The sequence below is a fragment of the Onychomys torridus genome, chromosome 8, assembly GCF_903995425.1.
Source record: "Onychomys torridus chromosome 8, mOncTor1.1, whole genome shotgun sequence".
In the NCBI taxonomy this organism is placed as follows: Eukaryota; Metazoa; Chordata; class Mammalia; order Rodentia; family Cricetidae; genus Onychomys; species Onychomys torridus.
In genome coordinates, this window is record NC_050450.1 from 62,809,222 (window position 1) to 62,837,104 (window position 27,883).

A 27,883-nucleotide genomic window follows, 5' to 3' on the forward strand; every position below is an offset into this window, starting at 1 on the left:
TTCCTGCAACAGAGCTACATAGTGAGATTTTGTCAAAACAAAACAAAAATTTAAGTCCTTCTGGAAATTTGGCTCAAAAAGAAAGCTAATATTTGGCTTGCAATGGAGTGAGGAAATCCAGATCAGTCTTTTGGTCCAAGTCCCTGAAACCATCACCTTCAGTGTGACAAGGTAGTGAGGGAAATGAGTTGCCACTGAGAGCCTGGAGCTTCCTGCCACTCACTCAGAGCACCTGATTTCTTGCCACCCACCATCGTGCATACAGATGTCTAATGATCCCTCACCCCTGTAGTAAGCATTGTACAGGTATTAACCCATTCAATTCTCGAAACAACCCAAAGACCATCACCGGGAAGAAAAAGATGCTGATGGAGCCAGGACTATAAGGCGAGCAGAGTAACTCTAGAAACCTCCTATTTACCGAAAAACAAAACAAAACAAAAAACGGCTCAACATCAACTCCTGGCACATTTTAGGGACTTTGGAGTTTATAAAGGATCTCCTCTTGGTTCTGGGTACCATCATATAGGAGGTGAGGTGACTCATCCAAGGTCACAAAACTAGCGAGAGGTCTAGCACAGCCTTGCTGCCGCCTAGACCAGGAGCAGATTTCCAGATTCGCCCGCTAGCTGCTCGCGGGTATCTTAGCCTTTTCCTAGGAGGCTGCCTCTCCTAGAGGGGCGGAGCGGATCCCGGCCTGCGGGCCTGGGCGCTGTCCGCGGTGCTGATCAGTCGCCGCGTCCCCGCTCGCCTAGTCGCCTGCGGTGTCCCGGTTCCCTCCTCAGCTCCCAGCCAGGGGCTGCTCAGAGGATTCGGCTGCCCGCAGGGTGCGGAGGCCCGGCTCCCGGGGCTCCCCCGAGGTGCCGGGGTTCCCCCTCCCCCGCCCCAGCCTCCAGCTTCCCCTCCCCCCGCCCCGCCCACGGCCCCTCCCCGCGCGCCCCAGGTCCCTCCCTTCCCCCTTATCTCTCCCGCCCCCCGCCCCCTCCAGCTCGTTCGCCAGTTCCGGTCACGTTGCTGGGTGTTTACGCCCGGAGCCCGCCCCGGGCCCCCCGCTTCTGCGCCCGGGAGCCCCCGGGAGCCCCGGCCCCCGCGCCCCACAGCCTCGCAGCAGCTGATGGCGCCGCAGCCGGGCCGCGCTCTGCGGATCCCCGAACGCAGCTAGCGCGGGGGAAGATCTTTCCGGAGACCCAGCGAGGCCCGGCCCGGCCCGCCGGCTCCCTCGGGTCCGCAGGTGAGGAGGCCGGGCGGTGGTCGTCGAGGGTGGGCGCTGGCCGGGTAGCCGGGGTGATGAAGGGAGCGCCAGAGCTCAGATTCCGCCAGGAGGGCTGCGCGGGGCCGGGCACCGCAGCGCGCGGGAGGCGGGCAGGACGCGGGCTGCTGGCAGAAGTTGTCCTCCGCCGCTAGACCCGGGCCCTTCCCGGTGCTGGCGGGGTGTCCAGAGCAGTCCGCACCACCGCCTCCCACCACCCACCTCTCGCGCCGTTCTGCCTGCTCTTCGTGTCCTGGCTGGTCCCTCTCTTCCCTATGCGCGGTGGTATCCATACCCCTCAAACCCCCTCCCCCGCGCGCGCCCCAGCCGACTCTGGAGTCAAATTCGAGGCACAAACTGCAGAACATCAAGTGAAGGGGAGGGGTGGTTCAGTTTTTCCCGACACCCCATTCCTACATACCTGAATCCTCAGCAGTGCTGAGGTTGGGGTTGTGGGATCTTAAGTGGAGCGAGGAGCCAGAGTTGAGGGGTGTTTGGGAGGAGGGACTCTGGAGTGAGGAGGATCACAGGTCCCTGGAGAATGTGGCACCGCCACCAGCCTCCACCGTGCAGACAGAGTCCCAGACATTTGTCAAAGGCCAAATCTTGGTTCCAGACTCGTCCTCAGGAGAGCCAAGGACTTAGTGGGGGTGGCAGAGTAATTATTTTTTAATACGTGTACTTACTTGCCCTGGTGGTTCCCAGTAAAACTCAATTCATTCTCTCTGCTCCACTATTGGCTGTGTGGTTTGTTTCTTGCGAGGGATTCCCAGAGTCCAAACAGCCGGGAAGAAGACGACAAGACACAGGAGAGATCAGATTCAGAAGACAGAAACTGGGTGGGGTGTAGAAAGCGAGGGGATGGCCATAGTCACAGGGAGAATTTATCTTGAGAGCAAGAGGTGGTATCCAAACAATGGAGTTTATCCTGCAGAGGTCAAGTGTGGCTGCCTTGTGAGAGGCTCTGAGTTCCAGAGTGAGCGCCTACACACACACTGTAGTTGTGTATATCAGGCAAAGGGCTTTGACTCTCTGAAGTCCTGTTTCTTCACCCCTGGAGTGAAGGTGGAGGTGCTGGGACTTGTGTGTCGATGCCTGTGCCTTCAGGCCTGGGCTTGAGGAGGCTTCTGGGATCTGCTCTCTTCTTGCCCTGGGGCTCTGAGTCAGAGGGTGAGGAGGATTAATGACTAAGAAAAATAAAGAACACGAACATATGGATTCCTTTATTTACTCATTCATTATACTCTGCCTCTCCCAGCTCATATATCTGCTTCGGCTATAAGAACAACAACATCAAGTTTAGCCTTCCCCTAGAACCTAGGAACCATGCATTCTTAAAGAACATTAAGAATGGTACAGAGATATTTGTTGACCGGACAGACGTTTTCAGCCCCAAAGAGAAAAGAAGCACTTAAGAACGAAATTGAAACCGGGACAAGACCATCAGTCAAAGCCTGAGGCAAGGCGCACCGAGAACTCCCTGTGATCTGAAGCAGGAGGCTCCAAGCTGCTAGGCTGGCTTGAAGGAAGGCTCCACAGCTACACAGAGAAAGCTTGTCTCAAAAAAACCAAAAAAAAGCCGGGCGTCGGTGGTACCTGGGTCCTCTGCAAGAACAAGTGCTCTTAACTTCTGAGCCAGCTCTGCAGCACCAGTCTTCTGCTAGACTAACACCCCACAGCTATCCTGGTCTGCAGTTATCTGTAGATTAAGTCTCCGGAGGAGCATCACTGAGTCAACGGGAAAATGCATTTAGAGTTAATGCAGGTGGCTGGCGACCACTGGCTCTCTCGTGGCAGTACAGGAGAATGGTCATAATGATTGATTGATGGATCATTTGCTTCATTCATGTTTTGTCTAGTTTTTTTTGTTTATTTGTTTTGGTTTTTTTTTTGTTTGTTTGTTTCTGTTTTGGTTTTTTTGTTTGTTTCTGTTTTTGTTTTTTGGAGACAGGGTTTCTTCTTGTAGTTTTGGTGCCTGTCCAGGATCTCGCTCTGTAGACCAGGCTGGCTTGGAACTCACAAAGATCCACCTGGCTCTGCCTCCAGAGTGCTGAGATTAAAGGCGTGCATCACCGCTGCCCTGCAGATGACTCAGTTTTTGAAAATATAATATTGTCACATGGTTCATAGCACCAAAGTCATCACAACGCTCCCCATACAATGCTCCCCATGCCAGGCTCTTACACAACACTCCTCATACAATGCTCCCTCATACAGTCTTCCCTGTAGAGTGCTCCCCATACAGTGCTCCCATACAGCCACTCCGTTCTCATTGTTAGTTTATTGGTGCGATTGGTTTCCCCACGGACATGGCAGATGCACGTTTGGGTCAATCTAAGGAATCTAAGGATGGGGGAAGGCAGGGAATTGATGTCAGAATAGGATGGGTAAGTCAGTGTGGCCTTCCTGGAGGAGGCAGCATTTAAGGTAAGGTTAGTAGAAGGAGAATCATCTTGGGGCAGGAAGAAGGTCACAGTAAATTCAAGCCCCAGGCAGAAGTCATGGATTTCCTCCCCAAAGCTATTCTCATCTGGAGTGAGTGGTACGGTAGCCAGCTTCCTGCATAAACCAGGAGCCCATCTTGCCCATGGATCCCACTCAGGTCCACCCCAGCCACAGGTCCTGCCACCCTACCTCTTTAGCTCAAGGGCAAGTCCTCCTGAGGCTGTCCATCCATCTCCAGCACTGTCTGATCCCAGACACGCCTCTGGCTCTCTTCAAGAGTGTCTAACCTGGATGGCCTGCCATTCCCACCCATCAACTGGGACCACCTTCCTGGAGGCCCACTGGGTGATACAGAAGACAGTAAAGGGCCAGGCGTGGACCAGAAGCTCTAGTCTGGGAGAGCACAGGAGCAATTTTGCGCTCTCTCTCTCTCTCTCTCTCTCTCTCTCTCTCTCTCTCTCTCTAAGCTGAGGATCGAACCCAGGGCCTTAGCATTTGCTAGGCAAGCACTCTACCACTGAGCTAAATCCCCAACCCACAGTTTTGCTCTTAGCACCCCACCTTTTTTCAGAGTCAGATGCCTCTGCTGGAGTTCTTACACCAACATTCCTCTCTCCTTGCAAGCCCTTGCCATGGACTAGGTGTCTGTGTCCCTCTGACACAGGTTAAAATCCCAACTGCCCAATGTGATGTAATGGCAGGTGGGTGAGTCCTTTGGGAAGGGATCAAGGTAGAGTCCTTATGAATGGGATTAGGATCCTTACAAGAGAAGACAAGAGGCTGGGGATGTGGCTCAGTTGGTAGAGTGCTTGCTTAGCATTGTATTAGCAATTAAATCTTTTTCAGAATTAACATCTTTTCAGAACTAATTGATATTCGGCCTTTTGTATATGTGTGCCACCAAAAAAAAAAATAACCAAGAGAATTATTTTAGGGCATATCCAAGACAATTGTCTGTAACAAGTCTCCAGGATCCTAGCATGTTTTAGGAGGAACAATTAACGAATCTATTTTAGTTTTTTTGCTGAGAGGGTATGGCGAGTAGGTGCAAAGCTGTCACAAGCTTGATGATTGTTATTACTTGAAGGCTTTTAAAGAAAAATCAGATTGGGGATGTGTGTGTTGCTGAACTTTCTGCTGCTGTCTGGTCACGTTCCAGAATAATGTCTGGTATTCTTTCAGAATAAAATACATAAGAGAACTATGAGAAGCAAAGGGAACAGCCATATGCCATTTCAAGTGATACTACCAGAAAACTTCGCAGAATCAAGATAAGTAACAGGATCAACTTCAAGGCGAGGTGGGCTTCAATTCCTAAAAGTAAAAGGAGGGAGGTATTTTGAAACTATGCCCCCGCTCTGGGGTCCCTGGGGCTTCTATGTTAGGGGGAATAAGGGAGTCACTTACTCTGAGCAAGTCCAGACATCTAGGATGGCATTAGCCATGAACCCTGATTGCTGCAAATGAACCCAGAGAAACTTTGAAAAGCTTGGCTTAGCAATCAAGAGGAGACTATTTTCTATTTCCGACTCATGGTGGTCCTCCACATGGAGTACAGTGAGGCTGAGAAGCCTCAGGCTGGAAATTCAGACAAGAACTGGGGAACATAGAGCAGGCTGAAAGGTGGGGGGCAAGGAGGGATTTAAACATCTTTAGGAACTGCGAACTCACCCACGTATGGTGGCATATACCTGCAATCCCAGCATTAAGGATGCTGAGGCAGGAAAATTGCCATCAGTCGGAGGCCAGCCTGGGTTACAATAGTGCATTCCAGTCTATCCTGGACTACAGAGTGAGACCATTTCAACAACAGCAATAATAGTAATAGTAAAGTAATTAATTAATAAAAATAATTTCAAACTTTTCTTAAAATTTATTTATATATTATGTATACAGTGTTATGCCTTCATGTACACCTTCACTGCACACCAGAAGAGGGCACCAGATCCCATTACAAGTGGTTGTAAGCCATGGTGTGTGTGCTGGGAATTGAACTCAGGACCTCTGAAAAAGCAGCCAGTGCTCTTAACCTCTGAGCCATCTCTCCAGCCTCAGTTTTAAACTTTGGTTAGCAGACACCTTTTCTTATGCAAAAGTTTATCCTACAAAAGATCACAAATGGAGGCTGGAGAGATGGCTCAGGATATAAACTCAGATGATGGTCTGTGTTTAATCCCAGATCCCGAAGTGGCAGGAGAGAACCAACCCCCCAAAGTAGGCCTTTGACCTCTACTTGTTCACCATGACATAAGGGCCCCTGCACCCACACACATACACACCATACATGTGTGCACACATGGACAATAAAATATTTTTTCTCAAAGTAAAAGATCATTAAAAGCAAAGCCACCAACCCACCAGGTGTGACAACACATACATGCTTTTAATCCCAGCACTTCGGAGGCAGAGATAAGTGGATCTTTGTGAGTTGGAGGCCAGCTTGGTCTACGTAAGAAGACTCTGAGCAAACAGAGAAGAGCAAAGCCACCAACCTTACCCTCTGGAGTCCATACTCCCCTCAGATGGCTGAGTTCTAGAGCTCTATAGAGCAAAAAGTGAAAGCCACTGGCTGAGATGACACAAGTCTCGAGTATCATGATTCTTCGATTCCTAGGGTACGTTCAGCGCAAATAACAGTAAGAAGTGAGGAGAAGAGAGGACTAAGTTCCCTATGCCTATGTCAGTTGTGGGCAGATGGGAAGGGAAATGGAGACCCAGAGACTGGCAGGGCCCAAGTTACTCACCAGAGTCAGGAGGCCAGGTCTCAGAGAGACAAAATTGGTCCGGACAGTAAGATGGCTTAGCAGGTAAGGGGCACTTGCTGCCAAGCCTGATGACCTGAGTTCCACTCCTGGGACCCACATAGTAGACAGCATGAACTGATTCCCTCAGGTTGTCCTCTGATTTCCACATGCATGCTCTGGTGTACAGGAGCTTGCCTCATGCACAACAAACAAACATATATATTATATATTTTTTTTTTCTTTTTTTTTTTTTAATCAGAATTGTGTCAGGACCAGCAGGTTCCTGTGCCAGCTGCTTGGCTGATGGTTGAGGTCTTGAGAATCAGAGCCTTTTCTACCAACCCTTTGAAAAGGAAGAGATATTTGTACTTTCCGACCCATGAGATGTGTGTCAACAGTATTTAACAGTATTTGGAATAACTTTAAACCTTGCACCTTGTGTCACAGATCCTTTTTTTTTTTTTTTTGGTTTTTCGAGACAGGGTTTCTCTGTGTAGTTTTGGAGCCTGTCCTGGATCTCACTCTGTAGACCAGGCTGGTCTTGAACTCACAGAGATCTGCCTGGCTCTGCCTCCCAAGTGCTGGGATTAAAGGCGTGTACCACCACTGCCGGCTGAGTGAGGTTTTTTTTTTTTTAAAGACTACATTTTTGTTGTATTTAATTTGTGTTCAGGGCACGTGTGTGTGCATGCGATGACATGCACGTGGACGTCAATGAACAACTTGTGGGAGTGGGTTCTCTCCTGCCACGCTGATCCCAGGTCTTGTACTCATTTCCACAAACCTGGTCACAAGCCCCTTTACCCACTGAGCCATGTCTCCAGCCATTTGGTGATTTGTTGTTGTTAATGGACTCTTTTTCCCCCATCAAGCTACAAAACTAACATAAGAAAGAACTAGGAGCACCGGGGTAGAGAATCAAGGCAGACCTTGCGGTGGCCAGGACAGTGACAGAGGCAAAGGATAAGAGACTCAGCCTCTGGGACCAGGGAGAGCTGGCAGTGACAGCTGAAGGGTGTGTATGTCGTGACAACCTGCCATTTGTCCGCCTCAGCCCTTCAAACATGCAAGGGTTCCTCAGCCTCATAGAGTTCCGGCTGTTCCTAGTTTCCCCTGCCCCACTTCCCCTCCCCCCTCCCCAAACAATCCACACAGTAATGTCTAAGAATGAAAACCTGCCAAAATCATTTGTGACCCAAATTTCTGCCCTAAGAAGAAAGAGCAGCCTGCCTAGTTGGAAGCCAATGGTCGAGCCCATCCGGGAAAGAGCAGAAACAGCTGGTTGGCTCCGCTTCTCCTATGGCCAGAGTCCAGGCTCCAGGGCTGTGTGGGAAGGACTTTCACCCTTCACAGGCATTTGTATGGCAGTGAGTGGGAACAGACATTTCTCTTTTCCTCCTAGAGTAGGCCCACACACCTTCATCCTTCAGATGTGCACACAGCACCCACACAGATGTGAGAGGTTGAGAAACACACCCGGGGCTTAAGATGCTGTTCCATGATAGAGCGTCAGTGAGGCCCCAGAATCACACGTGTGTGTTTGGGCACTCCTTAAGGTACACACAAACAAAAAACCCTTTCCTCCCAGTACAGACATACAGTTTCACAGGCCTACAACTCATCTGGCTCCCCTACATTAGGCCCCAGAGTATTAGGTATCCACCTGACATCTATTTCTCCTTCTTTGGGGACCCTTGGGGATGTCAAATCTAATCGTGTCTGTCTTGATCTAGTGAATCTGCCCTGCCATCAGTCTGCAAACTCCCCCCAATCCATTCACTCATCCGTCCCGCAGGTATTTGCCAAGGGGTTTGCTACATACTGTACTAGGCGCTGGGGAACTGAAGAGAAACAAAAGGAGCCCTTCGTCTTCTGTTGCTAACAGTCTGGCAAGGGAAACAGACAGTAAACAAACTCTCCCACACCCGTGTGCCAGGAGCTTTGTGAAAGGATAGTGCAGAGGAAGGGAATGCAGAGTGACTGGCAGAAGAGTCCTTTTATTTTTTGGATGATCATAGAAAGGCCCCGAGGAAGCAACATTTGAATGGATGTTGGAAGGGAGGTACTGAGCCTTGAGGTGAGTCTGGTAAAAGTTACTTCTAGCAGAGAAGACAGTTCACACAGAGAACCCCAGGCGAGTATGCTTAGAGCAGCAAAGAGGCCATCAGTGGGGGAACAGGAGACAAGAGCAAAGAAAACCAGAGGCAGATTGTGCAGTTTGATTAGGACTTGGGTTTTGCCCAGTGTGGTGGTGCACACCTACAGTCCCAGCATTGCATGGACAGAAGCAGGAAGATCACAGTTTGAGGCTGTCCTGGGCTGCAAAGCAAGACCATGGCTCAAAAACAAGAAAAGGGGGGGTTGGGGATTTAGCTCAGTGGTAGAGCGCTTGCCTAGCAAGCAAAAGACCCTGGGTTCGGTCCTCAGCTCTGGAGAGAGAGAGAGAGAGAGAGAGAGAGAGAGAGAGAGAGAAAGGAAGAAAAGGAGAGCAGGCCAGTGAGAGGGCTTAGCTGGTGTAGGCATGAGTTCAAGCCCTGGGACCCTCTTGGTGGAAGGACAGAATCAGCATCCAGCAAGTTGTCCTCTGACCTTCTCATGCATGATGTGGTATGTATAACAAATAAATTAATGCAATTAAAAAAATCTCAGTGGTGGTGGCACACACCTTTAATACCAGTACTGCGGAGGCAGAGGCAGGCAGATCTCTAAGTTTGAGGCCAGCCTGGTCTACAATTCGAGTTCAGGGCTACACAGAGAAATCTTGTCTTGGAAAAAAACAAAACAAATGTACCAGAGAGATGGCCCAGCCGCAAAAGTGCATACCAAGTTTAGTTCCCAGTGCCCACATCTGACAGCTCACAACTGCCTATAACTCCAGCTGCAGGGCATCTGGCAGCCTCTTCTGGACTCCACAGGCATCTGCACTCACATGACCAGAGACACATGCATATACACATAATTAAAAATAAATCTTTTTCAAAAAGAAAAAATGTGGGGTTTGATGTAATGGGAAGCATTGGAGAGTTTTGAGTTAAGGACAGGGAGATATGCTAAAGGGGAGTTGGCTCCTGAGTGAAAAATAATGGGACAGGGTGAAAGCAAGAAGCCAGGTCTCAGAGCACTGTAATGGAACCAGAGGGAAGTTGGTGGCTCGGACTAGGGAGATCATGGATTTGGGATAATTTTGCTGTTTAGCACAGACTGGCAATCAACTCAAGACGCTCCTACCTCAGACTCAGAAATGCTGTGAATATAGGCCTGTGCTGCCGCTCTCAACCAGAGTGATTTTCTTAAAAAAAAAAAAAAAAAAAAAAAAACTTCAAGAACCTACCCCTAGATGAACAGCTGCAGACAATCAATGGCTGCCGAGAATCTCTAGTGATGGGCCCCCTGATAAATTATCCAATCCCAAGTGATCTGATCAGTCCTAAACACGGAAGAGCAACACTAAATGGTCTCGGTAAGTTTTTGTTTGTTTGTAGTGAGAGGTGGAAAAGGTGTAAATACAGCACTCATGTATGAAATTCTAAAGAAAAAAATAACACTTAATTTTTTTTTAATCTGCGTTTCAGACTTTTAATCCCAGCACCACTCAGGAGGCAGAGGCAAGTGGATCTCTGTGAGTTTGGAGTCAACCTAGTCTACATAGTGAGTTCCAGGATAGATAAGGCTATGTAGAGAGATCTTGTCCAAAGAAACAGAAAAAATAAATGAGTTAATTTGTTTTTGTTGTTGTTTTTCGATACAGGGTTTCTCTGTATAGCTTTGGCTGTCCTGAAATTTGCTCTGTAGACTAGGCTGGCCTTGAACTCAGAGGCCTGCCTCTGCCTCCCAAATGCTGGGATTAAAGGCATGTGCCACCATGCCTGACTCAGAATTAATTTTTGAAAAATCTGCATTTCAGAGCTGAGAAGCTCAGTCTAAGGACCTGAGTGTCATCCCCAGAACCAGTGTATCCAGCACATTCTTGTCATCCCAGTGCTGACATGTAAACACACAGGTCCCTCGGGCTCAGTAACCAGACAGCCTCACCTAATCAGTGAGCCCCAAGCTACTGAGAGACCCTGTCTTCAAAAGGTGTATGGTGCCTGAGGAACAATGCTGGAGAAGGACCTGTGGCCCACACACACATGTGAACAGATGTTCACATGTACCCATACACAAATGCACTCATGAACACACAGACACACACTAAATCACAGGGCCTCAAGATGTAGCTTAGTTGGTAGAGTACTTACCCAGCATGCATGACTCCTAGATTTTGTGTTCCAGCACTGCTAATTAGATAGATATATACATACATACATAGACAGATACATAGATAGATCAATCAATAAGGGTATGGGGCCTCATGCCTATAATCCCAGCACTCAGGAAGCTGAGACAGGAGGATTGCCATGAGTTTGTGGCCAGTCTGAGCTACATAGAGCACAAGAGGCCTATCAGGGATATAGCAAGACCCTCAAAACCAATAATAACAATCATCATCATAAATGATTTAGAATAAATGAAAAATGTTAGGCTGGCAAGATGGCTCACTGGTTAGCCAAGCCTGCCAGCGTGAATTCCATCCCAGAACTGAGAGAGGGAGAGGAGAACGGATTCCCACAACTGTCCCCTGACCTCCACTCATATACCATGGCATGTGCACATGCACAAAAACACAAAATGAATGAATGCAAAAAATAGTTTTTTAAAGAATAAATAAAGTTAGTAACTCACTGGGTCTAAGGGTCAGGAGTCTGGTGGGTTTCAACTGGGTTTTCCATTCTGAGTTCATTTGAATGGCTCATCTGATAGGTCAGTCCTCTCTTCATATTCATAATTTTAATGAATTCAAAGTCAGTTGAATGGGAACTTAATTTCATCTGTGAACTCTCTGATCTTATTTTTTGTTGTTTTGTCCTGTTGAGGTTTCTACTGCCATCTTTAAGCACATATTAATAATACAAAATGGTGATTTCATGATGACATTTTCTTCCATGTATATGGTGTACTTTGATCGTATTTACCTCCCTGTTAGCCACATTTTCCCACACTTTCCTCTCCCTGCTTCTTTGGTCTTTGAGATGGGCTCTTCCTATGTGCCCAGACTCATCTAGAACTCAGAGACTCACATGATCCACTTTAGTCACCCCAGGGGCTGGGACCACAGGTGAGTGCCACCTCACCTGGCACCCCTCACCTTTGTTTATGAGTTAATCACCGAGTAAAACTCCATCATCTGCATAGTTCCATGTCACTCAAGAGGGTGGATGGGCTAATACAAGATGACTTGTAACACAAGAGGCTAGGAAACTTGGGGACATGTAAGCTCTTTCCTGTCACAAAAAAAGTTCAGCCTAAAAAAATCACTTAAACAGACTTTTCCTTGATCCCAAACCTAAAGAAGGTCTTGTGGGGCTGGGGATGCAGTTCCGTGGTCTATAGTGCCTGCCTAGCATGTGCAAGGCCATGCCTGGTCCCAGCACCTGGATCCACAACATTCACATATTGTAGTAACATACTTAATCTCATTTGTTTGACTGCCTGATTGATAGATTTTCTTTTTCCTTCTCATCTTATGATTGCAGGGGCTTTGTTGTTATCACTGTATCCTGTGCTTCAGAAAGAGTAGACATAAATAGATGAATGGAAGGATGAATATGTGGATGGATGGATGAATGGATGAAATAGTAGACCAAGGTAAGACAGCCTATTCATGGAAATGAACAGAGAAAGGGAAAAAAGAGTATATACTGAGTTACTGTACTAAGATCTTTTGTCTTTCTGGTTTGTTTGTTTGTTTGGTTTTTGTTTTTTCTTTTATTTATTTGTTTGTTTATTTATTTATTATGTATACATTGCACTGGCTGCATGTATGCTTTAGGACAGAAGAGGGCGCCAGATGGCATTACAGATGGTTGTGAGCCACCATGTGGTTGCTGGGAATTGAACTCAGGACCTCTGAAAGAACAGCCAGTGTTCTTAACTGCTGAGCTACCTCTCCAGCCCTCAGTTTTTGTTTTTTCAAGACAGGGTTTCTCTGTGTAACAGCTCTGGCTATCATGGAACTCACTTTGTAGACCGGACTGGCCTCGAACTCACAGAAATCCTCGTGTCCTGAGTACTGAGATTAGAGGAATGTGCTGCCACCACCTGGCTCTACTGAAATTTTTTTAAAAGATTTATTTATTATCATGTATACAGAAGAAGGCGCCAGATCTCATTACAGATGGTTGTGAGCCACCATGTGGTTGCTAGGAATTGAACTCAGGACCTCTGGAAGAGCAGACGGTGCTCTTAACCTCTGAGCCATCTCTCCAGCCCCTCTACTGAAATTTTTTTTTTTAATTTTATTTTATGGAGCAGGGTGGTGGTGGTGCACACCTTTAATCCCAGCACTTGGGAGGCAGAGGCAGGCGGATCTGTGAGTTTTAGGCCAGCCTGGTCTACAGAAGTGAGTTCCAGGACAGCCAGGACTGTTACACAGAGAAACCTTGTCTCAAAGAAAAACAACAACAACAACAACAATTTATGTGAGTGAGTGCTTTGCTTGTATGTATGGCTGGAAGCAAGAGAGGGTATCAGATCTCCTGATACTAGAGTTATAGATGGTTGTGAGCTGCCTCATGGGTTCTGGGAAACAAATCCAGGTGTCCTGGAATAGCAGCCAGTGCTTTTAACCACTGAACCATCTCTCCAGTCCTTTTTATTTATTTACTTATGTTTTTTTTTAGTGTCTTTGTTTTTTATTTTATTTTTATTTTGTGTTAGTTGGTGTTCTGTCTGTGTATCTGTTGAGGGTGTCAGATCCCCTGGAACTGGAGTTACAAAAGCTGTGAGCCACCATGTGGGTGCTGGGAATTGAACTCAGGACCTCTGGAAGAGCAGTCAGTGCTCTTAACCTCTGAGCCATCTCTCCAGTCACTCTCCAGTCCTTTTTAATCAGAGTCAACACAGAAGGTAACTGAAAGAGCTAGGGTATGACTCAAGGCTGTCCCCAGTGTAAACATTGGGGACCTTCTTTGAGTTGAAGAAACTAAGAGCACGCCTGTACTCCCAGCTGCCTGGGAGACGGAGGTGGGAGGATGGCATGGTAAGCTTACAAGTATGAGACCTCTCAGTGTAACATAACAAGATCCCATCTCAAAAACCAAAAGGTTGGGATTTAGCTCAGTGGTAGAGCACTTGCCTAGCAAACACAAGGCCCTGGGTTCAGTCCTCAGCTCCAAAAAAAAAAAAAAAAAAAGCAACTCCAGGGGACCCTGTGTCAAAACCAAGCAGACAAAGGGTTGGCTGGAGAACTGGGTATGCCCCTGCCTCTGAGCATGGGAGATGTCTGATCACTTGAGTGTCAGTAAGTTTGGAGGAGTCTACAGTGGTGGCTGGGGAGTGGTTGGCCCAAGTGGGATAAGGTGTCATTTCTTCAACATACAGATGGTCAGTAAGCATCCAGTACTCTCCATAGGCCAAAGGGCCACCCCATGCTGAAATAAAAAGCTGCTGGGTGGGGTTAGTGGGGCCAGGGGTGATAGGGAAGAGGGCCCAGACGGGAGCCTATGGAAGTGAAGTTCTCAGGTGGACCTGCTTGGAGTGACCTTACAGATGTCCATCTTACCCCATCAACTCCCTCTCTCGTTATCCGAGGCAATCCCCAGAGTAGGTGGAATCAGGTCTTTCAGAAGTTTAAGGAGACCCCCAGAATGGTGACTCATGCTTTAACTCCAGCACCCAGGAGGCAGAGACAGGAGCATCTCTGAGTTCAGGCCAGCCTGGTCTACATAGTGAGTTCCAGGACAGCCAGAGCTACATAGTGAGACCCTGTCTTGGAAATAAAAAGTTTAGGGAGAGGGAGTTGTGATGTAATTTCATAGTATAGTGCTTGCCTAGCATGTGCATGGTGCTGGATGAAACCCCCAACTCAGCACACAATAAAACAAAAGACAAACCCTACAAAACTTTGGGGAGGGCCATATATAATGGCCCATGCCTATAGTCTCTGCTATTCAGAAGGCTGAGGCAGGAGGACCATTTGGACATAAGAGTTCATAGCTAGCCTGGGCAGCATAATGTAAGTTCTATTACCCAAAATAAACAAGTAGCTTAGGAAGTGGCTGGCAGAGAAGACATGGATTCTAGGTCCTGGGCCCCAGAGCACTTGCCTCCAATTTTGTTTGCTTTTCCAGCAATCTGGCCACCATGGAGGAGTCACTGGCAGAGAGCAAGGCAGAGAGAGAGGGCTACGAACCTGGCCATGAGTAGGATCCAGGTGCCTGCTTCTCTGTTTCCATGGGATCCCAGGGTGTGGGTCTTCTGATCTTGGCTCCCATTCCTCTCTACAGTGACCCCCCTCCTGCTTTCAGCCCGTAGAGACATGAGACTGAGCAGCTCTTCAGCTGTCCCTCCCTCCTATGAGCCAGGCACAACCACGCACACCCGTCAGAGGCGCTCCAAAGTCAGAGACGGGAATGTGGAGAGTTCGAGGCCTAGCCTGGACTACCTATCAGGACTTTCTCCCCTGTGATTTGAAGGAGCCTAAGATGCATGTGGGAGTCATAACTGGAACAGATTTCAGGGTTCATCACCTCAGCGCTTCTTTTTAAAAAATTATTAGTTAAACTTTTTTCATTCATTTTACATCCTGACCACAGATTCCCCTACCTCCTCTCTTCCTGTTCCTCCCCCCACCTCTTCTTACCCCAACCCCCACCCAGCCACCATCCACTCCTCTGTTTCTGTTCAGAAAGGGGCAGGCCTCTCATGGGTGTCAACAAAGCGTGGCCTATCAAGTTGAGGCAGGACTAAGCTCCTCCCTGTGCATCAAGGCCGATCGAGGCAACCCAGCATGGGGACTAGGTCCCCAAAAGCCAGCTCAAGTGTTAGGGACAGGCTCTGCTCCCACTGCTAGGAATCCCACAAATAATCCAAACTACACAACTGTCACACATATGTAGAGGGCCTAGGTCAGTCCCATTCAGGCTCCCTAGCTGTCGGTCCAGAGTGTGAGCTCCTGTGTGCCCAGGTCAGGTGTTTCTGTGGGTTCCTTGACTCCCCCACCACCACCCATGCCTCCTGCTTGACAATCCTTCCTCACTCTCTTCAACAGGATTCCCGGAGCTCTGCCCAGTGCTTGGCTGTGGATCTCTGCATTTGTTTACATCAGTTACTGGATAAAAGCTCTCTGATGACAATTAGGGTAGTCACCAGTCTGATTACAGGAGATGGCCAGTTCAGGTACCCTCTCCACTATTGTTAAAAGTCTTAGCTGGGGTCATCCTTGTGGATTCCTGGGAGTTTCCCTGGCACCAGGTTTCTCCCTAACCCTGACATGGCCCCCTTATCAAGACATCTTTTATTGCTCTCCTTCTCTGTCTCTTTCCCAACCCACCCAACCTGATCTTACAAGTTCCCATGGCCACCCACCCCCAGTCCACCCAGGAGATCTCATCTATTTCCCCTTCCTGGGAAAATCCATGGATCCGTCTTTGGGCCTCCTTGTTACCTAGCCTCTCTGGGGCTGTGGATTGTAGCCTGATTATCCTTTACTTTACAGCTAATATCCCCTTAGGAGTGAGTACATACCATGTTTGTCTTTTTTTACGATTTACCTTTTTATTATGTATACAGTGTTCCGACTGCAGGCCAGAAGAGGGCACCAGATCTCATTGTAGATGGTTGTGAGCCACCATGTGGTTGCTGGGAATTGAACTTAGGACCTCTTTAAGAGCAGTCAATGCTTTTAACCTCTGAGCCATCTCTCCAGCCCAGGATGATTTTTCTCTAGTTCCATCCATTTGCCTGCAAAGTTCCTAGTGTCCTTGTTTTTTACTTCTGAGTAATACTCCTTTGTGTAAATGTACCACATTTTCTCAATCCATTCTTCAGTTGAGGGGCATCTAGGATGTTTCCAGATTCCGGCTATTATGAATAGTGCTGCTGTGAACGTAGTTGTGAGCTCCCTTATTTTACATATAGAAAGCTGAGACCTCAGAGAGGGAGAGAGCTGGCCACAAGTGACACGTCCAGTAAAGGCTAGACCCCAGGTCATCTGCCTGTCTCTGCCAACTTCTCCTCCACTTGTTTGCCTGTCTAAGAAGCAGAAGAGGCAGGAAAATGAAGCCAGGGCTCGCCTGTGCCTCGGCTTCTTGGACTGTTAAATGGGAATAATAGTCTCCCTGAAGACATGCTCACTCAGCCTTGGAGAAAGCTAGTAGAGGGCACTGAGAGTGGGGGAATCCTTTCCCTGGAGACAAGAGGACCTAGTATGAAGGGCATCACATGGGATCTGAGGTGGGGCAAGTCAAATGGCCTCTGAAGAAGATCCCCTTGTCTTCTATCCAGGTGGGGCCCAGGCCTGGGTTGCCATGGATACCATGTCCCTGGAGCATCAGATCCAGAGCGTGCAACGCCACATCAGCTTCCTGAAAAAGGAGCAGATGGCCCTGCTTCGAGACCTGCACCTGGAGATCCTGAGGCTGCAGAAACGCTGCTCAGGTGAGACTTCCAAATGACCACACTGAGGCTTATATTACTATAAATGCTTGGCCAATAGCTCAGGCTTATTACTAACTAGTTCTTACAACTTAAATTAACCCATTTCTGTTAGTTTACATTCTGCCATGTGGCTTGTGGCTTCACCTGTCCTCCAGCATGTCCTATCCCTCCACGGCTCCTGACGACTCCTCTCTTCCTCTTCTCAGAATTCTCCTAGTCTGGCTCTAGAGATCAATCTTTTCCTGCCCAGCTATCAGGCAATCAGCTTATTATTAGCCAATGAGAGTAGTACATATTCATAGTATACAAAAAGATTGTTCCACAGCACCCAAGTACTCATGTATCTCCCAAGTGTAGGTTTTATGTGTGTTTGTTGATACAAGGTTTCATATAGCCCAGGCTGTCCTTGAACTCTTTAAGTAGCCTAGGATGATCTTGAACTTCTAATCTTTCTGCCTCAAAAATGCTGGGATTATAAGTATAAGCAACCACACTCAGCTCTTCCAATGTAGCTATTGTGCCAATAGCTCAAAGGATGTCTCAGTTAGGAGATCCCAGTTTCCTATTTATCTATTTATTATTTCCTCCTCTTCCTCCTCCTACTCCTCCTCCTTCTCCTCCTCCTCCACTTCCTCCTCACTGTGTAGCCATGGCTGTCTTAGAGCTCAATATGTAGATCAGGCTGGCTTCAAATCCACAGCGATCCTCCTGCCTCTGCGTCACTAGTGCTGGGATTAAAGGTGTGTGCCACCACCGGGCTCTAATTTCTCTATTGTGAAAGTAATAAACCAAGACCCAGAAAGAGAGAAAATCATACAGTATATGTTAGTGTCACAGCCAGGATTAAAACCAGCAGCTGTGCAGTTTTCTGAAGGTTCTCTACCCCTTTGTTGCCCAGAGGGGAAACTGAGGCCAGAAGGCTCAAGTGAACCACTCAGCTCCTCACATTAACAGAATGTGAGGAGTCTTGACTCAACCTCTTGGCACACACAGATCCAAGCTAGGCTCCTGGCCATCTCTCTCCCCAGTTAATGGATGGCCCCAGAGGCCACTTTTTCATCACAAGGACAGTATCAGAGGCAAAACAATCAAAAATCTTACTGCAAATCGTCTTATTTCTTCTTGTTTTTCCCTAATTCTGAGGTCCTTCCGCTCTGGACACAGGATAGATCCCACAACAACATGACAGGCAGGATTAGAGGGCCCTCTATCCACCTCTGGCTCTCAGGTGAGCCTGGGCTTGGAGCCTCCTGGTTATTGATTAAGGAGATAAAAATAACTCTGGACTTGTCTGGAACTACTATTGTGGGAGGAGAGGCCTGGATCAGGCCCTCCTTCCAGTGGGGGCGCAGAGAAAGCAGAAGGAATAGAGGAAGGAGACTGAGGGGACCCAGAAGGGCAGGCTGCCTGGAAAGCCAGGTGGAGATGAAGAATATGGGGCTTGGAAGTAGAAGTAAGTTCTGGGCTGATGGAATAGCCTGGATAATGACAAGTGCCCTTGAGCCCTAAGTGCTGACTGAGCCCTAGGCTAAATCCTGTTTTTTCCCATCGCATCCTGGCACCAGCCCCTTGTAAGAGAGGTGCTGTTTAGTTCCCATTTTCCAATGAAAAAACCAGGGCTCAGAGAAGTATCCTTACTGGTCCAGGGTCCTACCATGTGCTGATTTCATAGAATGCTTACATAACCTACAAGAATTCTCATCAGAAGATGGATAGACAAAGATGGGGAGGTGTGGTGGCACATACTCTTTTTTTGGTTTTTTGAGACGGGGTTTCTCTGTGTAGCTTTGTGCCTTTCCTGGAACTCACTTGGTAGCCCAGGCTGGCCTCAAACTCACAGAGATCCACCTGGCTCTGCCTCCCGAGTGCTGCGATTAAAGGCGTGCGTCACCACTGCCTGGTTGGTGGCACACACACTTCTTTTTTTTTTTTTTTTTTTTTTTCTTTTTTTTTTTTCTTTTTCTGGAGCTGAGGACCAAACCCAGGGCCTTGCGCTTCTAGGCAAGCGCTCTATCACTGAGCTAAATCCTCAACCCCAGTGGCACACACTTTTAACCTCAGCACTCGGAAGGCAAAGGCAGAAGGATCTCTGTGCATTCAAGGCTAGATAGGTCTACAGAGTGTGAGTTCCAGAACAGCCAAGGCTACATAGTGAGATCCTATCTTAAAAAAAAAAACAAAAATAAACAAACAAAAGAGGAAGACAGGGGTGTGAGGCCCAGCTGGGATTCTGTCTCATCTCTCAGTCCTGTAGTTAATGGTTAAAAGAAATCAGCCCTTGAGAAGTTAGTGGCAGAGCCAAGGTCCCTTAGGCCATTTCATAGGCCTTGGAGGAGGGAAGAAGTTTGGTCCCAAAGAGACCTAGGGATGCAGGCATCCCAGGCCTCCTAGTGGCCCCAGGGAAGAGGTTCAGGCTCCGGTCATAGCTAAGGTCCTCAGAGCTCTCTGTGTCCTGGCAACAGATGGCTTCCCCAGAGAGAAGGTACTTCTAGCAAAGCCCCTGGGCCCTCAAAGCATTTTGAGGGGAGAAGACAGCATACAAAGGTCACACAGGCCGGCCTATGTAGGTACTGCAGGGCAGTAGTCCCAGAGATGTGCCACTGTTGATGGGCTCTAAACTTGATCCCTGAAGGTAAAGGTATAGGCAGGTGCTCCCAAGTAGACCCTACGGCTCCTGGCTCCCTTCTGCCCTTTTCCCAGCAAACTACCTCCAGTCCTGTCAGAATTAGAACCCAGGACCAGGAATACTGTTTCTGTATCACTGAGTTGTACATCCCTGATCCCTCCCTATTCTGAGCTCTAGGAGTTGAGGGACAGGAAGTGGGGCTGAAAATAGTGATCAAACAGTTGCCCTGAGAGATGGGGCGTTGGGGACACACACACACACACACGCACACGCACACACACACACACACACACAAATGAGTATGAGAAAAATAAGCAGAGCCAGACACACACCTTTAATCCCAGCACTCGGAGGCAGAGGCAGTCGGATCTGTGAGTCCGAGGCCAGCCTGGTCTACAGAGTGAGTTCCAGGACAGGCAGGACTGTTACATAGAGAAACCCTGTCTCAAAAAACCCAAAGGAAAAATCATCAGAGATGAGGTATGGCTGGGCCACCAGCACCCAGGAAGAACTTGTTCCTATACCAGTGACCTTGGTGATGGCATTCCCCAGCTTGGGTGCCGCTGAGGAGGAGTCCTTCCCCTTTCAACGCCAAACCAAAGCCTGGTGCATCTTCCACCACTAGGTGGCGCCGTCCTCCTTAGGCCCCTCTTGCATAGTGGTCAAACCGGGTTTAGGAAAGCAGCAGGGATCTCCAGACAGCACAGGTACGATACAGGCTATGAAATTAGTGTCAGATGTGTTCAGCTGGTAAATAGTTTCTTCCCATTTCTGTTACTCCCCAAGCGTCTCTGGGCACTACAGCATTCATCAATCAACTAAGCTTGTATGGGTCAAGACCCTGTGTAACGAGAGTCGAACACAACCATCTAACCTGGTAGCATGTCACCTCTTAGGAAAAGGCAAATACCCCCTCATCCCCTAAACGAGCTAGGCTCTTCTGCCCACACGGGTAGTCTCTGTCCCCAAGCCTAGGTACAAAGCTTTTGCTAGAAAGCGCTCTGGGCTTGGAATCCCCAGGCCCAGGCTATGCCTTCAGCATGACTTCCGCTTGCTGGGATGTAAAGTAGCTGTAGCGGGTGGTGTAGACGGCGCCTATGGATCTGTCCTTCCATTAACTGAGTTGTGATTTCCTGACATGCACACCTACTTGTGCACACACAAACCACTCTATTCTCTTCTCTTCCCCAGAACTGACCCATGACCTGGAGATGAGAGAGGTCCAGTCTCACCAGCAAGGTAAGAGAAATAGCTCCGAGCTCTGGTGGGAAGTGCATGAAGCCCAGAAGATTGAGTTTCACCAATTGTTTTTTAAATGTTTTATATATTATTATGGGGATGGGACATACACATGTGGAAGCATGAGAAGTCAGTCAGGCCTCTACCTCTACCACAAAGGTTCCAGGGGTCAAACTCAGGTCATCAGGTTTGACAGCAAGCACCTATACCTGCTGAGCCATCTTGTTAGACCAGATTTTGCTTTTTTGAGACAAGCTCTCATGTAGCAGAAGCTGGCCTCTAATCCACTATGTAGTCAAGGCTGGCCTTGAACTCCACCTCCTGCTTCTACCTACCAGAGCAAAAAAGGAAGATGCCCAACACAGACCTCTGCTCCCTCCCCCCCCCCCCCCCCCCCCCCCCCGCCACGAAGTGGTATATACAAACACAAACACACGCACACACTGCACACGTGTGCACACACACATGAAATGAATGCCACAGTGAAAATTTAAAAGTAAATTGTTTTTTTAGTCTCATTTGGGCAGAGCATGGTGGTGCACACCTTTAACCCCAGCACTCGGGAAGCAGAGGCAGGAAGATCTGTAAGTTCTAGGCTAGCCTGGTCTACATAACACATTCTAATACTTTTAGGGCTACATAGGAGGTCCTGTCCCAAAATAAACAAACAAAAAACAAGGGGTGCTGTACCAGAAGCCCCAGGACTGAGTGTCAAGACCTAATGTAGGGCCGGGCGGTGGTGGTGAACACCTTTAATCCCAGCACTTGAGAGGCACAGGCAAGTGGATCTCTGCTACACAGAGAAACTCTGTCTTGAAAAACCAAAAACAAGGAAGACCTGGTGTAGGAAAGAGAGACAAGCTGGGTGGCCTGGAGCCGGCTAGTCCGGTTACCTCCCTGTGTCTGGCAGGGTCAGAGGAGGATTCTGGTGGTACCATCGAGAGGCAGGGCTGCCTTGGTCTTCAGCCAGTTTCTTTGCTATGATATATCAGATTCAAGGCCGGCCTAGAGTACACAGTGACCCCTGGAGACTGTTCTGTGTTGAGATACTACCTCATTCTGTAATCCCAAATGACCTAGAACTCACTATTGTAGACCAGGTTAGCTTCAAGTTTGTGGTCATCCTCTAGCCATAACCTCCCAAGTGCTGATATTACAATCATGAACCACCAGGCGGATGTTTTGTATGTTAAATGTGTTGCTCTGATTGGTTAATAAATAAAGCACTGATTGGCCAGTAGCCAGGCAGGACAAGGAGAGAGGAGAATTTGGGGAAGTGAAAGGCTGAGACAGAGACACGGCCGCCGCTGCCATGACAAACGAGCTGTAAGGTACCAGTAAGCCACAAGCCACGTGACAAAGTTTAGACTAATAAAAACGGGTTAATTTAAGATAGAAGAACTAGATAACAAAAAGCCTGCTGCAGCCATACAGTTTGTAAACAATATAAGTCTCTGTATGTTTACTTGGTTGGGTCTGAGCAGCTGCAGGACTGGCGGGTAAGAAATATTTATCCTGACCATGGGCCAGGAAAGACCAAAAAAACTCCAGCTACACCAGGCCAGTACCAGAAGAATTCTTCTTTTTTTTTTTTTTTAAGATTTATTTTATTTATTACATATACAGTGTTCTGTCTGCTTGTATGCTTGCAGGCTAGAAGAGGGTATCAGGTCTCTTCATAGATGGTTGTGAGCTACCATGTGGTGCTAGGAATTGAACTCAGGACCTCTGGAAGAACAGTCAATGCTCTTAACCTCTGAGCCATCTCTCCAGCCCCTGCCAGAAGAATTCTTAAGAATTGACAGAAGGGACTAGAGAGATGGCTCAGTGGTTAAGAGCACTGACTGCTTGCTCTTCCAGAGGAACTGGGTTCAATTCCCAGAAACCACATGGTGGTTTACAACTGTCTGTAACTTTAGTTCTAGGGGACTCGACACCCTCATACAGACATACATGCAGGCAAAACACCAATGCACATAAGATAAAAATAAATACATTAATTTTTTTAAAAGTTAACAGAAGAGGGGCGGTGGTGGCGCACGCCTGTAATCCCAGCACTCAAGAGGCAGAGGCAGGTGGATCTCTGTGAGTTCAAGGCCAGCCTGGTCTACAGAGCTAGTCCAGGACAGGCTCCAAAGCTACAGAGAAACCCTGTCTCAAAAAAACAAAAACAAAAACAAAAGTTAACAGAAGAAAAACATAGCAAACAAACAAACAAAAATGGGTGGTGGTGGTGGCATGCACTTTTAATCCCAGCATTTGGGAGGCAGATGGATCTATGTAAGTTTGAGGCCAGCCCGGTCTACAGAGTGAGTTCCAGGACAGTCAGGGCTACACAGAGAAACCCTGTCTTGGGACAGAAAAAAGAAGGAGAGGGGAGGAGGAGGAGGAGGAAGTGGAGGAGGAGGAGGAAAAGAAGAAAAAGAATTGACAGAAACTGGACATGGTGGTGCACACCTTCAGTCCTAGCACTTGGCAGGCAGAGGCAGGAGGATTTCTGTGAGCTCCAGGCCATCCAGTGCTACGTGGTGAGACCATTGTCCGGGTGGGGTTGGGGGTGGGGGAGAAGAAAGGAAAGGAAAAACAGAAAAAACGGACTCTCTGCCATACTGATATTACAGTTCTTACACATCAAAAACTCAGGAGAGCAAAGAAGTCTGGACACTTCTAAGCTGAACTGCTGAAGTCCTATAGATTCCTTCGTGCAGCTGAAGATCAGCTAGCACACAAGGGAACTCTTGGGCTTGAGCCAGCTGTGTCCATCTGTTCATATGGCACTTGTGGACACTTCTGTGCTTGGAGAGAGGGGACACTCCCTCATCCCTGATACTAGACAAGGAGTTTCATGACTACAGACACCTTCGTCACTCTGAAAGGGCATTTGGGGGTCACCCGAGCTCAGGGCACTGCTCTGTAAGGAACATGTCCCCTTTTGCAGCATATGTTAAAGCTCTTTGCATTGATGTGTATCTATGGTTAACTCCTGCTGTAAAGGCAATGGCAAAAACTAGACCAGTCAGCAAAAAGAACTCACAAATGGGATATGTGCTCCATGAAGGAAAGAACACCCAACCCCACCTCCTGTGCACACCCATAGCTTCTCAGCCCCTGCTCTTAACATGGCTTCCGGTCACGGGGCTTTGGCAAACGCACGAGCTGTGTTCCCCGTCCAGGAGTACCCTTCTCCGTGGGAGGAGCTGTTCTCTCTAGCTCTTGAGCCTCTCCTGCCTCACCCTCTGGAGCCTGGAGCCTCTCCCCCTCACCCCCCCCCCATGGCATCACATCCCCCTTCGAATCAGAGCATTAATTTGACTTTCTGACACATGTCACACTGACGTTTGTTTATGGTTATTTACTATATACTGCGTTTGTATGTTTCATGGGAACCCGGCCCTGAGCCTCCAGGCCCAACAGATTGCTTACAAATGAACGATCCGTTAGGAAGAGTTTTGAGTTTAAGCCGAAGAATTAGACGCCGAGGGTAGTTCAGGGCTACGGTCCCTTGTGGCTGGAATTTGAAGCGGAAGAGCAGGGGTGTTGTGGGGGTTGGTGGCCACTGGGCCAGCTGAGTTATGTGTCACGCCCTTGGGGGCATCATCGCCCTCTTATTCTCCCTTCTTTACAGAAGAGGCGTCCCGGGAGCTGGAGAAGAAGTGCCGCGCGCTAGAGTCGCAGCTGGAGGCGCGGGCGGCGGCCAACGCGGAGCTGCGGCGGGAGGTGGCGCAGCGGGAGGCGCTGGTGTCAGCGCTGCGCTGCAGCCTGCGCTCGGAGGAGCGCCGCTTTCTGGAGGAGCTGCGGCGCCGCAGCCACCGCGCCACAGTGCTGGGCACCGAGCTGCAGAAGCACACCGAGGCGGCCGCCTACCTCTCCTGCCAGCTGCACGCCGCGCGCCAGAGACTGCAGGCTCCGCGCTCCGGCGCCGCTGCGGCCGAGCCCCGGCCCCGCCGACGCGCACAACGGGCCCGCCGACCTCCCGAGGCGGCTGCCAAGGGGTCGGGCCGGGACTGGGCGACCTGGGACGACGCCGATCCCATGCCGGACCCCGCGCTCTTCCTATACCCGCGGAGGCCGCCGCGGCCCAGTGCCCGCGGCCCGCGCCCTTTGCTACGCCCGGAGCTACGGGACCAAGACGCCCCGCACCCCGTGTCACATCAGGAGCCCCCTGACCAATGCGGCCCTCACCCGGGGCCCTTGGAGAGCCCTGACGCCACGCCCAGCGCCCTAGGGGATCCTGAGTAGGCGCAGGGCAGGCAGTGGAGACCCGGAAGGCAGGCCCTGCTGGGCGGGATCAGGGATGGGGCGGAGTCCAGCCCGCAGATCCGCCCCAGCTCTGCCACCCACTAGAGCTGCCCCCGCCTGTGTGTGTTTCCCCCACCCCAGATGAGCTGCCCTCTTCGGAGAAGGAGCGCCAAAGGATCGCACCATTTTTGTGGTGGACTGGCAGTAATAACCCTAATCTGGGTTCCACCCAGCCCCCTGGGAGGGGGAGAGGCTGGGTCTTGTCTGTCCCTGGAGAGCTGACAATCCCTTGAAGGGCAGGAGAAGGCTGGGTCTGCCTACAGGAAGGAACTCGGTGGCACTTGGCACCGCTAGGCCTGCAAGCTCCCTTTTCCTGCTTTCTCTCCTCCACTCCCAGCCCTGCCCAGCCTTTTGCTTGGGAGAGGCAAGTTTAGGAGCTAACTCTTGTACTCGGAAGTAGCTACTCCCCGCCCCACCCACCCCACTGATAAGTCCTTGAAGGTGAGCACGGAACACTTTAATCTATTTTAGAAGTCCTCTCAGAGCCGCTAGGTTCCTGGTGGCAATTGACTTGCAGCAAACAGTAAGCATAGACCCTTTGGAGCTGGTCATGGAAGAGGAACTGATCGTTTTTCCCATGCAGGGGTGCAGCAGATAGGCAAGCTGGGGCTCAAATTTTGGCGAAGACGGAAGGGTCTTTCGCCCTTCGCGTTCCTGCAGCCGCCTCAGAGACTTCCCAGTCCTGTTCTAGGTGCTAATCTTGCCCAGCTTCCCAAGCAGCTGGCTGTATCCAGAGGCAGGAAGGAGGGCCTGGCTTTTTGGAAGTGGCAGCTAGTCATAGAAATTCGATTTTGCTGGGGAAGAAAGTGGAGACTGGTTAGTCCTCGGTGGTGCCTACTCCTGGAAAGGCCCCCCTAAACCTGCAAAACCTGCTGGTGGTGGGGTGGTCCTATGCTCTCTCTCCCTCTTAGTTGGGAGTGGCAAGTGGAGAGCAGGATGTTGGCACCTTCCCCTTGCCAGTTCAGCTCATAGGCCCCGCCCCAGAGCCCTACTCATCTCTCTTGGTCTGACCTGCATGGAGTCCTAAGTGCCTGTGAGATCTTCCCTGGGGCTGCTGAGCAGGAATGCTTCTCTTCACTCAGACACTGGGCCCCTAGCAGGCCCTGGCGAAGGCACCACATTGTGTGTGTCGCCCAAGGTCTTGAGGTGGTGAGCAGAGTCAGCCTCAGTAGTTGACAAACTTCGACAGTCACGGCCACCAGGAAGAAAAAGAACTCTTGGCCCATGTCCTCCGCTCGGTAAGAGGAAGCAGGAATTTGACCCAGAGCAGAAGGCAGTGAGCACATTCCAACCTGATCCTGCACACAGACCCCTCCCCACTCTCCCCTCCCTGAAGGGCAGCAGAGGCCACTGAGCTGAGCTGTCTAGCTCCTGGGCGTTGGATGATGGAAGTAGAATCCTGGGGTCCCTCCTAGGACCCCAACTGCTACCTTCACTCCAGTGGCAATACCTGTACCACTTGTCCCTTCTCAGTTTTGTGTGACTTTGCCCTCTCCTGCCGCCCTCTCCACCTGGAACCTGCCTGTGTGAGGGACTCACTCTGTTCCCTTGGAGGTGCCCAAAGGGCAGTGGGAGGGGAAAGGCCTCTTTCTCTGGGTGCCTACACAGACCTGCATCTCCTACAACCATACTTTTGGGGTGAACAGGGTGACTTTGCTGATTTTTCTAGGAGAGCCCTTCCTCATCCACCCATCCACTAAAAGCCATAGCTACCCCACTAGCTTCCCCTTAAACTATAGCAATAGCCTTCTTCCTGTTCCCTCTGGGCACCCGGGATGTGCAGCTGGTTCCATCACACCCCATCCCCAGGGATCCGACAGTAACCTGCCTGTCTTTCCTCAAGTGACCCTGTCAACCAACGCCTTCCAAATCCTGTTCCTCTTCCAACAGCCAGAGATAATGATACTTGTTCATGGGGTGCTTGAAGATCTCCCAGATGAAAGGGTCTGAGAGCCTCTGGCTCCCTGTCATGACCTTGGGGTGGGGGAAGGAAATAATGCAACTCTTCCAGCAGCGAGGGAGTGATAAGGGGGCCTAGGCAGATATAGGATTCCAGTGTTAACAGAATAGCCCTTCCCCCTTCCTCTTCTGGAAATAATGGAAGGCTCCCTTCAGTGCTCTCTAGGCAAGGACTCCCTCAGCCTCCAGGTCTGGGACAGGCCCTCCCCTTAGCTTCCACGCCTTCTCTTCCTGGACCTGACTCAAGGAATCCACCTGGTCAAAGGAAAAGTGCCAGCCATGACCCAGTAGCCAAGAAGGGAAAGACCAGTCCATCTCTCTGCTTTGCTGTACACATCCCCATTGGGAGACCGAGATGGTTCATGTGAGCACTCATGGGGAGAGGGTTCCTGCACATTGTAAATACAGACCCAGAAGGAAGAGCTACATGGGAGTTCTATGTTCTAGAAGCCATCCAGGCATGAGTGAGCAATGCAGTATGAGGCTCTACCCCTTGTCCCTGTGTCTTTGCCAAGGCAACCTGTTCTTTGGGGGAACCAGCCAAGATGGGGCAGCTCACTCCTATAGAGCAGCAGGGTAGAGTTGTCCTGGATGAAGATGGAAAGATGGTATGGAGCATCTTCTCATTTAGGGGGCCAGGGGTCTCCTAAGCATCCTTTCATAGTGATGTGCCAGCCTCGAATGGGAGACATGCAGGGCAGACAGATCCTGCTCCAAATTCTCTGTTGGCTGCGCTTTTTAATCCAATGCTTTTCAGAGTGTATTCACTCACCTACAGAAATAGAGCCCTGTGCTTTAGGGGTGACTATCATATGCCTTATTCTTAATAAAATGTTTGGAAAAACA

The 27,883-nt window shown here is 49.5% G+C and overlaps 1 protein-coding gene across 2 annotated transcripts; it reads left to right on the plus strand.

The window, feature by feature from the left end:
* Window positions 1–965: 965 nt before the first annotated feature.
* Window positions 966–27,883, plus strand: Ccdc92b (coiled-coil domain containing 92B). Of its 2 annotated transcripts, none has more exons than XM_036197049.1 (4): window positions 966–1,231; window positions 16,762–16,914; window positions 20,732–20,779; window positions 24,405–27,883. In XM_036197049.1, the coding sequence occupies exons 2-4, from the start codon at window positions 16,785–16,787 to the stop codon at window positions 25,016–25,018; spliced, it is 792 nt and encodes a 263-aa protein (XP_036052942.1). In that variant the 5' UTR covers window positions 966–1,231; window positions 16,762–16,784; the 3' UTR covers window positions 25,019–27,883. The 2 variants fall into 2 exon arrangements, with proteins under 2 accessions (XP_036052942.1, XP_036052941.1); XM_036197048.1 differs by lacking the exon at window positions 966–1,231 and adding an exon at window positions 15,622–15,654.